Source organism: Protomyctophum bolini (assembly GCF_963924005.1).
Source record: "Protomyctophum bolini genome assembly, chromosome: 6".
Lineage (NCBI taxonomy): Eukaryota > Metazoa > Chordata > Actinopteri > Myctophiformes > Myctophidae > Protomyctophum > Protomyctophum bolini.
The window spans coordinates 40,619,918-40,633,888 of record NC_137867.1 but is presented as its reverse complement, the minus strand read 5'-3'; the positions used below and the strand labels follow the sequence as shown (position 1 = coordinate 40,633,888).

General features: G+C 42.2%; 2 protein-coding genes across 7 annotated transcripts in view; one reads left to right on the top strand and one right to left on the bottom strand.

Moving 5' to 3' along the window:
* Positions 1-13,971, bottom strand: part of fkbp15b (FKBP prolyl isomerase family member 15b) — a 50,908-nt gene that overhangs the window by 6,317 nt on the left and 30,620 nt on the right. For all 6 annotated transcript variants that reach the window (XM_080766575.1, XM_080766577.1, XM_080766572.1 and 3 more), the window contains 7 exons: positions 12,995-13,166; positions 12,056-12,192; positions 10,896-11,045; positions 9,874-10,026; positions 8,759-8,827; positions 6,806-6,916; positions 6,073-6,180 (listed from right to left, as the gene is read on the bottom strand). In XM_080766575.1, coding sequence (XP_080622701.1) covers positions 6,073-6,180; positions 6,806-6,916; positions 8,759-8,827; positions 9,874-10,026; positions 10,896-11,045; positions 12,056-12,192; positions 12,995-13,166 — 900 coding nt within the window. The remainder of the gene's footprint in view (positions 1-6,072; positions 6,181-6,805; positions 6,917-8,758; positions 8,828-9,873; positions 10,027-10,895; positions 11,046-12,055; positions 12,193-12,994; positions 13,167-13,971) is intronic.
* LOC308317509 (uncharacterized protein) lies at positions 754-4,203 on the top strand. The gene is made up of 3 exons (XM_080766579.1): positions 754-897; positions 2,841-2,927; positions 4,000-4,203. The coding sequence occupies exons 1-3, from the start codon at positions 781-783 to the stop codon at positions 4,168-4,170; spliced, it is 375 nt and encodes a 124-aa protein (XP_080622705.1). The 5' UTR covers positions 754-780; the 3' UTR covers positions 4,171-4,203.

The window sequence follows — 13,971 nt, the reverse complement described above, 5'->3', positions numbered from 1 at the left end:
CTTTATTCTCTGTACACCAACACTCTTCAATGGAAATGTGTTGTGTTGTAGGTAAAGTTTGACAAATATTCACCTATTTCTTTTTTTTGCCAAATGTTCACCTACTATGAAATTCCCAGAATAGAGGTGCTAGGGTTAAATTACTTAACTATTCATGTTTTGCCCAGTTGCCCAGTTCCATTTTTCTAATTGTAGATTCTGGTGATTTTGCGTGCCAAATTCACATAGTAATCTTAATGCCATTCAGAAACATGTAGTAAGTTCCCTTGCAAAGAACAACAGTTTATTATGAAGGGAGGTTTCCGATATACAGCTAAATATTGTATGTCTTCAGGTAAAGGCATCTTTTAACTTAAATGGTACCAATGATCACCCGCAGCACAGCATCTCTTATAATTAGCCTTCATTGGCAACACATGTGAAGGAAGCAAGGAAAAGGCCCAATTCCTTTCAAACATGGCTGCTATGCATGGAGCCTATTGACATCAAGCCGGCTGACCTTGGAGGTACATCTAATCTTTTATGTTTTGCATCCTGAATGACCCCCAAAAAACACCTTATGTTGGTATAGGAGTGACGCCCTTGCACAAGTCCTGTTTGATCAGGCCAAAAGTCACATCCTGAATGAATGTCCTTGTTGACATTTGAGACTAAAACCCGTTTGTCGAAAACTGTGCCAGGCAGCCACTGTTTGTCACCACAACAGCCACCTAAACTCAGTCACTGTCACTGTCACCACTACCACAACACAGCCACAAGATTCACCTTGGGATTCAGACCATGATGGAGGGGAGCGCCCCAAATCAACCCATGGACTGCTGCTACAACATGGACGCTAGCAATCCAACAGACCCTAACGTAAACCAGAAGGCCGACATGGTTAACTCCAAAGATGAGGTACGTTCATTTTGACAAAATGGAAAAAAGGAGGAGGCTCCTGCATTTAAACATCGGCTAAATGAAATGACTAGTACGCTTCATCTTGAGAGCAATCCCATCGGCAAATAGAGAATAAAGTACTCCTTGGAAAAAAGGACAATTTGATAAGGTTTGTCTGTTACTTGAGTAGAAGCACAAAAATAGACTTATGTGGTTGACTGTATATCACCATCATTTCAGATGTTTTTCATGACAGTATTTCATCGTCTTACTATTTCATTCTATGCGGTGTCACTGAGCAGTATGGGTGGGAGGGATTGTGGGTTTTCTTTTTGTCTGTTTTTGAGGGGTAGCCCCTCCTATATACAGCTTTTGTGAAAGGCTATTTTACATCATCTTGTCCATATTTGCCATCGACAATGAAAGGAGTAATTAGGTCAAATGTCCGCAACACAAACATTAAATGCCATTGACGATGAAGGGAAAATGTACATCATCTTGTCCCCACACCCACACGTCTCATATTTGCTATTGACAATGAAAGGAGAAATTTGGTAAAATGTCCGACAAATATGACGTACATTTGTGGCAATAGGCATTCTGATTGGCCAGTATGAGATGATTCATGATGATAATAAGAGCGCCCCTTCCTTCAAACAGGTGTGATTTTTTCTTTCCTTTTTGTTTTTCATAAAAGAAAAAATCTATGTATACTGTACCAATTTTATAATAATTTCATAATGATAATGCATTTGACTTATATAGCACTTTTCTAAACACAGTTACAAAGTGCTTTAATAACAAAACATACATAAATCAACACAAGGAAATCAAAGGGTAAGCAAAAACAATAAACAGAAAATAACATTAAAACAAAAAGGCAGAAGCCGCAAAGATAACGCTTTAACATGGAGATATGTTTGTAGAGGCGATTTGAACGAAGACACTGATTTTGCAAGCCTCAGCTCCTTAGGTAGGGCATTCCACAGCATGGGTGCCCGGACTGCAACCGCCCGATCGCCCCGTGAAACGAGGCGAGAGACGGGTGGACTTTCACGAGGGCCTTTTCCGTGGATCTAAGGCAGCGCTCTGGTTCGTAGGGGGGCGGCAAGGCTGCTCGGGCGGGAACACCCTTTAGGTGTTTTAACCCATTCTGACCGGGCACCCATTTTGGTGTTAGCATCATGTTATGCTTTACCTATTGAAAAATAGCAGATCTACAAGCTCATATCGCGCCACCGAGTGGCGCGATACGAGCTTGTAGGTCTGCTATTTTTGAAAAATTCGAAGAACGACTGACATTTTTAGAATCTGATCTCAGGTCAGAATGGGTTAATCAGACCAGTGTGTGTCCAGTGGAAACCTCGTATGAATCTGATCTCAGGTCAGAATGGGTTAAGCATTCTGTTCTACTTGAGCTATGAGCTTGTAGGTCTGCTTTGAGCTTGTAGATCTGCTATTTTTGAAAAACCGTGAAAATGTGGGCGAATATATTCTTTCAAAGAGAACGTTTTTAACTCAAAGCCTTGCTTCTGTGGGGTCACTGGAACAACATATTTTCAGATGGGGGTCGGCAGCCTAGTACATATATTTTAGGTGGTCCTTGACATGAAAATGTTTCAGAACATGGGTTTTTCAGAATTTAGAAGCCCTTTTTTTTTTAAATCGGCCTCAGGTCTAAATGGGTTAATGTAGCTGGGAGCCAATCCCTGCCGGGCTTTAAAAGTTATCAATAACATTTTTAAATCCATTCTAAAGCTAAAAGGTAACCAATGGAGTGCAGCTAGGATGGGTGTGACGTATTTGACAAAGATGAGGTACGTGGTCAGTTTAATCAATTATAGCCAGGGTTGCAGGGAAAACAGGACCACAAGCTTGACTTTTTGGACACTTTTATCACAATGTTCTGACTTTTACCCTGTTGGACTTATGTCATAATAATAAACTCTTTCCCACTCCAGGAAGCAAGGATTGCTAGTGCGGGAATAATTGACGGTCGGACTGATAAGTTGGACATCTTTAACTCTTGGCTAACTCAGAACAAACAGGTATACCCCACACTCTCTTGGGTTGTGTAGTTCAGTGGTTCCCAAACTATTTCATGTCAAGGACCCCAAATTGTGAGGCATTTGTACAGTACTTTACCATAGTATTTTAAATTTCCAATATTTTTTTATTATAGTTTTTATTATTTTATTATAGTCCACATGCCAGAATAGTATCTCTCAGTCCCGGCATAGTAGTTCCAGAGTGGTTCCAACGGATTGTGTGGCCCTGGTCTTTCGCTCGTGGGTCTGATCGAGGGTAGCTACTGGGACGTAAGTCGGGACTTGATCACCCCGACTGGGTCACCCGAGTGAGGGGTATGATGTTCGCGAGACCCGAAACCCTGATGACCTTGGGATACATCACTGAGGATACGTCCCAGTTGCATCCATGCGATGTATTTTCGTTCTTTCGTTTCATCTCAGATCAAAATATTGTACTTTTGTTCCACTACATTTATTTGAAAATAAATACATTTTAGTTAGTTACTTTGTAGATTTCGATTATCATTACAAAACATATAACTACTTCAGCCCCAAGTACATTTAGGCCATTTGAAAATCTACTGTACAAGCTTACAGTTATACCAATACTTTTGTACTTTTACTCAAGTACATTAATGTCTGTTACAAGTAAAAGTACCGGACTTTTACTTTCTATGTTGCAGTATTGATACATTTAATTAAGTAACGTTCTGGTAGGCTGGACAACAATACATGTACTCTATTTCTGGTGGTACATTTCCAGCAGTTGTTCTTTACCAGGCTTGGTACATAAATTAATAAAGTAAATGAATTAACCCATTTTGGGCGGGAACCCCTTTTGGTGTTTTAAACAATGTTATAATTTAGCTATTGAAAAATAGCATAGCGTGCCACCGAGTGGCGCGCTACGAGCTTGTAGGTCTGCTATTTTTTTTAAATCGTGAAAATATTTATTTCATAAAACTGGAGGATTTAGATTTTTTTTATTTTTATTTAGAGGTCAGGCCAAAATTAAGTCAGGGTGTAACAGTTATAATAGGGGTGTAAAATCCTTGACATTTATATTTCTTGTTGTGTTTTCTGTGTCCAGGGAGCGGCACAGTTCAAACTGTTCCTGCTGTTTGCGGCGGTGTTCTTCCTGTGGATGCTCTACATCTCGTACAGCAAGGAGACAGAAAACAGGAGCATTTTGGAACTTCTCGTCCCGCTCGTTTACAAGATAAACATCCATTGGCGAGTGGCCAATGGAAGAGATGTATAAATGAAGCACTGCAAAAGCACAGCATTAAAAAATTGCCTTATAGCAGTGGTTTTCAACCTTTTTCATGTCAAGGTCCATTATTTATTCAGCATTTGAGGCACGGACCACCATTTGAGAATTGAGAATATTGGAAGGGGATCACTATAAAATTGAAGCTGATTTATTTATTTGACAGGGACAAAGCTCAGTTTTCACCTCAATGTAAATGGGCCAGAGTTAGCCAAAGCTACATTTCATTTGTAGTCCCTGTATGGGTAGTTTCTCCCGATTGGCTGAAAGTTGGCCCAACAGACACATAATGGACACTATAGGAGTGGATCTCAATTAATGTACAAGAAGTCTACACAACATGAGAATGTAGAAGAATTGTTATTTTGATTAACGTTTGCCTGCTGTTATCTCTCCTAATGGTTTGATTCCTGATGAAGTCCCGGAGGGGTCGAAACGTTGATTCCTTACCATATATTAACACCTTAATTGCCCAGGGTTATCCATTCAATTATAGTCTATTTATACTAGCAATGGAGCACTTTTACAGACGGACCGGATCATCCGGATGTTGTTCCGGATGTGGCTGTAGCAGCTAGATGTAGCCAAATCGGGAGGTAAGAATAAATCTATCGCGACTAGCGACTGGACAGCGGAGGGCCATCTAAACACAGGATCTTTTTTTATAATTAATATCTCAATTATTAAAAAAAATGAAATTACCGGTAGATGTGCGTGCTTCCCGTTTGGATGTTCCCTCATCTCTCCTAATGGTACCAAAATCAAGTTTTGCTAAACTTAGCTAAATCTCATGGTGGTCTGTGGCTCAAAAGCGGAATAAATAATGGTCCTTGATATTAAAAGGGTTGAAAATCACTGCTCTATATAGTCCGGCAGCCGACAGGCTTCTATGTTTAAAGTGGGAAATTTGGTATATAGTCTTTTTGATTGGCCTAAAATATAGTCTATATACATTCATGAATCCACTTGCTGACTGGCTGTTGGTATTGGGCAACATTTTTATAGGGGTTTCTTGTGACCCTACCATTAACATCCTATGGCAGGCAAAAATGTCAAAAATACAAGATACAAATTGGCAACATCAAATCTGCCTGGCTGTATGATATCAATATTATACCTGAGTGAATGTAATACCGAATTCTGTCTTGTTTGTCTGCACAATGACTGGCTTAAGGTTTATGACAAGAGTAAAGCAACTTGCAATGGGCCTGGTCTACAAGATTCACTACAACACAACACCACTGAAATACCAATGTACCTGTGAAAATACTTCCTTAATGTCAACCAAGTCCACCATCACAACACCAGAGGGAGTTCATAATATAAACCCCAAATTCACGTCATTCACGTCAACGTCAGGATTCGACAATAGACATAGGGAAAATGCACATCAATCAATGGCAGTAAACGTGTTCTTAACACATTCAGACCGTAAGACGTGTACAAACGCCATATCTAATCCAACCGATGGATCCAGTGGACATGTACACTGTACACGTTATAGCGCTATATATATCTCCTAATCTAGGGAGCTCTCCGTGGTTTTGACCAGATGGGCATACTTCAGTCTTCATTTCTCACTTCAACATGCCTCTCGTTTTAAATAGTAACGCTTCTGGGGGGAGGGAGGCGTAAAAAGCTCAATAACTTTTGTATGCTATTTTTGACTCATAATTATGTGACTTGAAAAAAGAATAAAGAAACTTTGATCCAAAAAAAATTAAGCAAGCAACATTATGCCTCTCGGGTTTTGGGGGGAACGGAAGGCGGGGCTTTTCAGAGTAAAATCTCCCATATCTTCTGGCACTCTAGCGCCTTTATTTTGAAGGAAATCCCGGCAATCATCATTGTGTTAATGGTACCAACGATGACCCTCAGCACAGCCTCTCTTACCTTAATGGTACCAACGATCACCCCCAGCACAGCCTGGCCCGTGTACGACTCACTGAGATCAAACTCTCCACGTAGAGAATGGAACACGCCATTCATCACACGCTTCACCTGGGGAGGGAGGGGGAGAGAGACACACACACAGTTCAGAGTAGAGCTTAGTACAGTCAGTGGTTCTCAAAGTGAGGTCTAGGGACCCTCAGGATTACAAATGGACCTTTACATGTCTAACTCCAGGTTCAATCCCTGCAACAACCACCATGTGTCCTGAATTAGCCGTTCCCTAACGGCGAGGCTCCACCGGGCGCGTTGCGTCTCCGTCTTGTCTAGCATTATAATCATGAACTTGAGTTGGCCTTAAAATATTCTTTGAAAGGTGTAGGAAGTATAATTGGAAGGTACCGTAAGTGCATTTATAGATGAAAGAACAAGACTGTACTATGATCTACAAGCTCACGTGTCGCGACGTGTAAAAACCGAGTGTAAAATGACTTATAGTGAATCTCTTGTCCACTAGTCCCTTCCTAAGATTTTAGTCTAGTTTTTATTTGTTGACGAAATTGTCAGTATATTTAGCCTTAGTTTTAGTCACCAGAGCATCATTTTCATGTAGTTTCCATTTAGTTTTCATCAGTGGAAAAAAGGTAGTCGACGAACATTTTTCGTCTTAAGTTTCAGTCGACAAAAACAACACTGGTTAATTGCAATTATTTGTGTGACAATGAATGTGTCTCACCTCATTGGCCGTGTCTCCGTGACTCTGATCTGCCAGTTGTTTCTCCACTTCAGCCACTCTGGCATCCAGCTTGTCCTTAACGGAGGCAGAATGCCTCTCCAGAGCCACGTACTGACAAAACAAACAACATTAGGAGTGCATTCCTTCCTCACTCATAATGCACATTATCCCACCGTCGTCACAGTGACCCCTTTTCCACCGGTTGGTTCCCAATGGGAACCGGTTCAGTTCTTTTTGGTTTTTAGTCCATGAGCTCCAAAATTGGTGGGCAAACTATACCCTATATTAAATTGTTTATAGGATCAATAAAAGTAAATTAATACATAACCCTTCCACAGTAGTAGCTTTTTCATATTTTCGATTATTTTGCATATTTTCCTACATAATGCCTTATTTGCATATTTAAAAATTTAAAGTTTGTAACACAATAAATCATTGTCTTCGTGTAAGTACTCAATTGGGGAAGTTTCATGGTGATAACAATCTAATATAGGTATGGTTTTGCCTACTCAATTCATAATTAACGTTTCAATTTTGGAGCTCTGGCTCATGGACTAAAAACCAAAAAGAACTGAACCGGTTCCCCAACCGGTGTGTGTGTGTGTGTGTGTGTGTGCGCGTGTGTGTAAATTAACACAACGTTGTCAAAGGTGGACATAGGAGGGGGTAAGCTAAGCGCCACCCAAAAAAATATGCCATCAGTGATGGTCAGCTTATTTGCCTACACGCAGTCACTCAACACAATATAATACATATAATAATAATAATAATACACGCAGTCACTCAACACAAGACAAACATATTGTGCATTTGTAGGTAGGAATGCATGACATGCCACGATTTAACGAGCGGGGCTAACTGCGATCAGGGACAAACGATAAAAAAGACACCACGACGACGACCAGCTAAAAATAAAAAAGGGACTTTTGTGCAAAAACAACAACAACAACAACTAAACGGAGCACTAAAGAGGCAGACATCCCTAGTGACAAATGCATTCCACAGCAACATCATCATCATTTAACTGAATTACAATTAAATGAGGGGGGGGGGACACAAACATGGAGCCTGCCTCGGCTCCTAGAGCCCCATGCACTGCACACTTCTTCCTTTAGACCAGTGGTCTGGAGACCACCAGTCACAGTGGTCCTTCAGAGGGTTCCAGGTGGTCCCCAGCTAAATAATGGACCACCAGTCACAGTGGTCCTTGAGAGGGTTCCAGGTGGTCTCCAGCTAAATAATTGGAAGAGTTGGTAACCGCATGTATCCTTATCTTTAACTCTTGAGTGAAAAATGAAACCAAATGGACGGTCCAGTTTTCACCGCTCTCAAAGAGTTACATTATTGTTAAGCATTTGCAGTACTTAATTTACAAGAAGTCTACACAATTAGAGGAATTGTAGAAGAATTGTTATTTTTGATCAACGTTTGCCTGTTATCTCTCCTATGGCAGGGGTTCTCAACGTTTTTGGCTGGGGACCCCCGGAAATGCTTTGGCCATGTCTTGTGACCCCCGCCCCGCCCCTCCTCTCTACCACCAATACAAACTGACTGCAAAAATAACCTTAATATACATCATAAATTAATACTGAAACCAGATTTAATCATTAAGGAAATGTTATGCATGCACCACGTACTATGTAAACTCTTAATTTCCATTTTCCAGCCATTGAGTTGCAAAACCCCCTGCCCTCTTTTTTTCTTTTTTTGTTAATAATTTGGGGACCCCCCAAAAATAATTTCGCGACCCCCCCGAGGGGATTGAGAACCCCTGTCCTATGGTACCAACATGGACACAGCACGGAATTGTGGGCAACATCTTATCCAACGACAACAAAGAGAAATCTTGTCATTTTTAAGTTTTCTTTGATCCGAGAGGCTAAATCTGATCAAATGGTGGTCCGCGGCTCAAATGCCAAATAAATAATTGGCCCTATGCAGTGTTGTGCATACTTCTTCCTTCAGGGCCTGCAGCTCCTCTTGTTGTTCCTCTGAGTCTCTGGACTGCTTCAGTGCTGCCAACTGTAAAACAGAGGAATAGGATAGGTGGCACTGCATGGGCACCAAGGAAGAGTGGGCACTGGGAACCCTGTGAGAAATTCCTAAATTGGCAAAAACAAAAATCTTCCAAAAATGTAAAACAACATGTATATATATTTTGAAAATGTTTAAGTAAAGTATACATGATTACAACATGCTTAACCCATTTTGACCTGGGAACGATTCTACAAATGTCTTCTACATCCTGACAGTTTTCTGAAAAAGCTATGTTTCTATGTCAGTTCTTTGATTTTTCTAAAATAGCAGACCTAAAAGCTCGTAGTGCGCCACTCGGTGGCTATTTTTCAATAAATAAAGCATAACATAATGCTAACACCAAAAGGGGTTCCCACCTAAAATGGGTTAAGTAAAGTATACATGATTACAACATGCTTAAACATTCAACAATTAATATCTAACATTTCTACAAAACCTGTATATTCATGTCATTTTGGAAGAAGTTGAAGGCTCAAATTAAGTCTGATAATAACGTCTCCAAATGAAACAATATTTAAATAAATATATTTTATTTCGTGAGCAGAAATGCCAGCTTCCTTGCTCGGATTTCGAGAGGCATAGTTCCAGTTCCAGACTCTATATAGCATTAGAAATTTGTGGAATAGTTGTCTGGCTACGCGAGACCATGAAGAAGCTAATAGCATTATTTAGATTCATTCCCAATTTGTGACGCACAGCGTCACAAATTCGGAACACTTAAGTGAAATTTGCAGTGTGTGTGTGTGTATGTGTTGTGTGTGTGTGGTTCTAACCTTCTCTTGCATGTGTGTCAGTCTGTGCTCCATGGCGTGTGTGTGCGTGTGGTTCTAACCTTCTCCTGCATGTGTGTCAGTCTGTGCTCTGTGGCGTGTGTGTGTGTGCGTGTGGTTCTAACCTTCTCCTGCATGTGTGTCAGTCTGTGCTCCGTGGCGTGTGTGTGTGTGTGTGCGTGTGGTTCTAACCTTCTCCTGCATGTGTGTCAGTCTGTGCTCCGTGGCGTGTGTGTGTGTGTGTGTGTGTGTGGTTCTAACCTTCTCCTGCATGTGTGTCAGTCTGTGCTCCGCGGCGTCTCTCTGCTCCTGCAGATCCACCAGCTCACGGCCGTGGTGCTCCTTCTGGGAGGCCAGCGCTTGCTCACACCTCCCCTTCCACTCCTGCTCCAGCTCCGTCTGCAGCTGCGACAGCTGGGAGGAACACACACACACACACACATAAATATATATAGGCACAAACCATGCGGGTGTGACTGCAGAGGACAGTGCTTCTCCAAACGTAGCTCTGGGCCATAGCTCGTCGACTTCCGGCACTCGCATAAACGCATAAACTCTCGTCTGTAGCGTAAATATAAAGAACGTTTTACCTACCTAAGGTGGCTTGTGTTATTAGAAAGCCTACTTTCCTTAGTGGACGCACTCTGAGCCCCCTCACCACACATAAAATGCACTTTCTGGCCAGAAAGGGATTTGTTTTTCCAACGAAAAAAATAATAATTGTATTCAATGCTTTCACATTGCAGCGATCCGTATCAGAGTACACTTCAAATCGGTCCCGAGACTACCTCCACCTCCATGCAATCCCGGGAACGGTACGCAGCGTTCACACTACCACATCTGCCAAGTGGTCCCGAGTGCGCACTGCACTCGGGACGAAACACTGTCAAGAGTTACAGGCTTGCCATTTAGGGGTCCATTTGGTTTGTAAACCATCAATAACTTTGCTTGGTGGACCGACTGGAACCTCCTCAAGGACGCCTGGGAGTCTAAAGACATAGAACACACATTCATGGGCTCAACATTGGTTCAACTATCAGAGGTCACCTACCTCTTGTGTGGTGTGGTGTTTTTATCCGATTGGGAGTTTAAATATTTCCTCTCGGGGACACACAAACATGCATGCCTTTATTGAGGTTCAGATTGGCATTCAGTTTCTGACTTCACCGTGCCACACTCTGTATTAATACTTAAACTACCGGGAGTTTCATGGATAAAAACAACATTTCTAAAGAAACCAAAAGAAAAACCCAAGATTTTAAATCTAAGTGCATGCGACTAACCTGCTCTGAGGCGTCGGTGCTGGTCCGGGCCTTGCGGAGCTGAGCCCTCAGCTGGTCCAGGTCCTGCTGATTGCTCCGTCGAAGCTCCTCCATCTCCTCGTCTCTGCTCTGGCGCTCCGCCTGCCACTTCCTCTTCCTGTCCGCCAGCGTCTGCAGCGCAGCAGGGGACACAGTACAGTATGTACAGTATGTACAGGGGACACGCGCAGGTCCTCAGTATGTAATGACGCAATCCGTCGGGGCAGTGGTTCTCAAACTTTAACATTTCAAGCTTTTTTTGATCAATCGATTGAATTGACTTATTAGTCAGAAATGTCTCCCCTTAACTCTGATACAAATGGCACCAAATGGCCTTAACCCATTTAGACCCGAGCTCGATTCTACAAATGCCTTCTAAATCCTGACAGTTTTCTGAAAAACCTATGTTTCTATATCGGTGGTTCTCAAACATTTTCATGTCAAGGACCCCCAATATATGTAATTGACCACCGTCCCCCATCTGAAAATATGTTGTTCCAGGGACTCAGTGTGTGTGTGTGTGTGTGTGTGTGTGTGTGTTAGGGCCTGCGCTGCGTTTACTGTGTGTTAGAGCTTTATCACATAATCGCTGGGAGTCTTCACCTCAAGTACTTTACATTTGAATCCTTTAGCTCAGTTCCCAACCTTTTTATACTGAAGTAGAACCTCAGAAAGTATCACTAATCAGCACAACTGATGATATTTCTAATGTGATTCATCCGTTCTCAATTTAATTTAATTCTATTAACGGCTAGGTGTGCCGTCATGCCCATTTCAGCATGGCTGGAGAGCTTATTTCAACCACTTGCTTGGTCAGAACTACTACTACTACTACCTGTAGTAATATAAATATTTCATTCCACTTTTGTCTTTTTTCCCCCTTTTTTGGGGCGACCACCAGAGGGGGGCTCAAGTACCACCAGTGGTACTAGTACAAGTGGTTGGGAACCTCTGCTTTAGCTCACACTCTCTCACCAGAGCATCTCATCCAAAATAAAACATATTCCTAGATCACGGACATTCGTCGGGATTGTTGTCGTGCAGTGAGGAGTGGACCTGCCCTGGGAAATGCTCTCAGGAAGCATGATCCGTACTAGAACCGCCAAACCCCGACTCCTCCAGAAAAAAAAAGGAACACTCACTCGTTCCACGTTCTCTTTGTCCGTCTTCATGTCGTGCACTTCCTCCTCCATGTTGCTGACTCGAACCTCCATCTCTTTACGTTTCTGTTTCTCCGTGCGGTACTGGGCCTGGGCGCGCTCTGATGACTCCTTTACCTCTGGAGGAAGACACACACACACACCAGACACCAAGGTTATTATAATAATACTAGATGTGAAAACATGTTTAGTTAACCGAAAATGTGAGGCTGTATTGTGCCTACTTTTGTTTTTTTAAAGGGTGAGGCCTTGTCTGTTTGGAAGTAGTACAACATTTTAAACATTGCGACAAGGTGACATTGTGAGCTTGTAGATCGTCTATTTTCACCAAAAAGGTAAGTGTGTGAGTGCATGCGCGTGTGTCCAAGGAAAAACATTTTGAACCACAGTTCTAGTCTCGTCGCCACTGCCGCTCAATTGGCCACCTGGCATTTGAACTTTAAAGATGGAGTGCCGTGAGTTTTTTTCCCACCCTAAAACATGATCATCAGGTATTATTATAAGATTTTTGTTGTTGTATGATAAAGGGGGAGGGGTTAGGGGATGAGATGATATTGTGATGTATGATCTATATTGTTTGACCGTCAAGGTTTCAGCCTCCAGGAAGAACCCCTAAAAACAAAGGGAAGACATCATTGCACATAACTACCACACCAGGGAGTCTAATAATTAAGTACGGTCACCTCATAAACTAACATAACACCTCATAAACTAACATAACACCTCATAAACTAACATAACACCTCATAAACTAACATAACTCCTCATAAACTAACATAACTCCCCATAAACTAACATAACTACCACACCAGGGAGTCTAATAATGAAGTACTGTCACCTGTCACTGTCATCGCATGAAAAACTGGAAAATAGTCACGGCACTCCATCTTTAATATCATTTATCCCATTGACAAGACACACCTTCCAGCTGCGTCTCCAGCGTGGAGACGCGCGCGCACTGGCTCTCTCCGTCCTGCAGGGCCGTGGCCAGCTGGCTCTGCAGCTCAGAGGCCCTGTGCTGCTGGGAGGTGGCGTCCAGCTGCAGCTGAGCCACGCGCGCCGTAGACGACGCCAACTCCTCCGTCAGACGCACCTGATGGAGAGAGAGGGGGGAGGACAGAAGAGAGCTTCTGATGTCTGTCTACAAACCTTTTAGCTCGAGACCCCAGAAGAAGAGACATTTTGATGTCCAGTACCCAAACTAGTGGTAACAGCTTACAAGTTGTTAGCTTGTAGATCCGAAAGTTATTTTCCCTCTAAATTAATTAATGTTCCTTTTTCCTTTATTTAATTATTTTGAAAAATGCTTGAAATTGTTTTTAATTCATGAAAGATTGTGATTTCCTTTTTTTTAAATAATTAAAACAAAGGAGGAAATTAAAAATAAAGGGATGCTATACTTGCGATTACATAGTTTAAAAAAATTGCCAATCTACAAGGTTGGCTACTACTAACACCGTAGTATGACGAAGTAGGTGCATTAATTTACTGCACAAAAACACATAGGAAAATAGCTGGTTTCTGGAGCAGAGAGAGGATGATGGGGTCTGGATGAGTGATGGGTGAGAACAGAAGTGTTTGCTGGTTCAACCAGCATGACCCTGTAGTTGGAAGGAATAGGCGAGGCTGGCGGAGACATGACTGACGGAGGAAAAGGAAAAGAAATTAAGTGAGAATGTTAGTGAGAGGAAACGGAGACAGTGAGAGGATAGTCTCTACTCTCTACAAACGGACAGTGCTGGCCCACACAAGATTCTGCCGGGAGGATGACGGTGAGGCAGAGATGACAACGGATGGAGGAGAAGGAAGAAAATAAGCCAGAATGTTAGTGAGAGGATGAGTTGACCGGCCTGAGAGACCGTAGTGGAAGGATGACTATGGCGTTGGTAGTACAGTCA

Bases quoted from the DNA above. Each gene is read 5' to 3' on its own strand.
- LOC308317509 (XM_080766579.1), top strand. From the start codon at position 781: ATGATGGAGGGGAGCGCCCCAAATCAACCCATGGACTGCTGCTACAAC. The intron at 898-2,840 runs GTACGTTCATTT...TTCCCACTCCAG, and splicing joins TGGTTAACTCCAAAGATGAG to GAAGCAAGGATTGCTAGTGC. The intron at 2,928-3,999 runs GTATACCCCACA...TTCTGTGTCCAG, and splicing joins GGCTAACTCAGAACAAACAG to GGAGCGGCACAGTTCAAACT.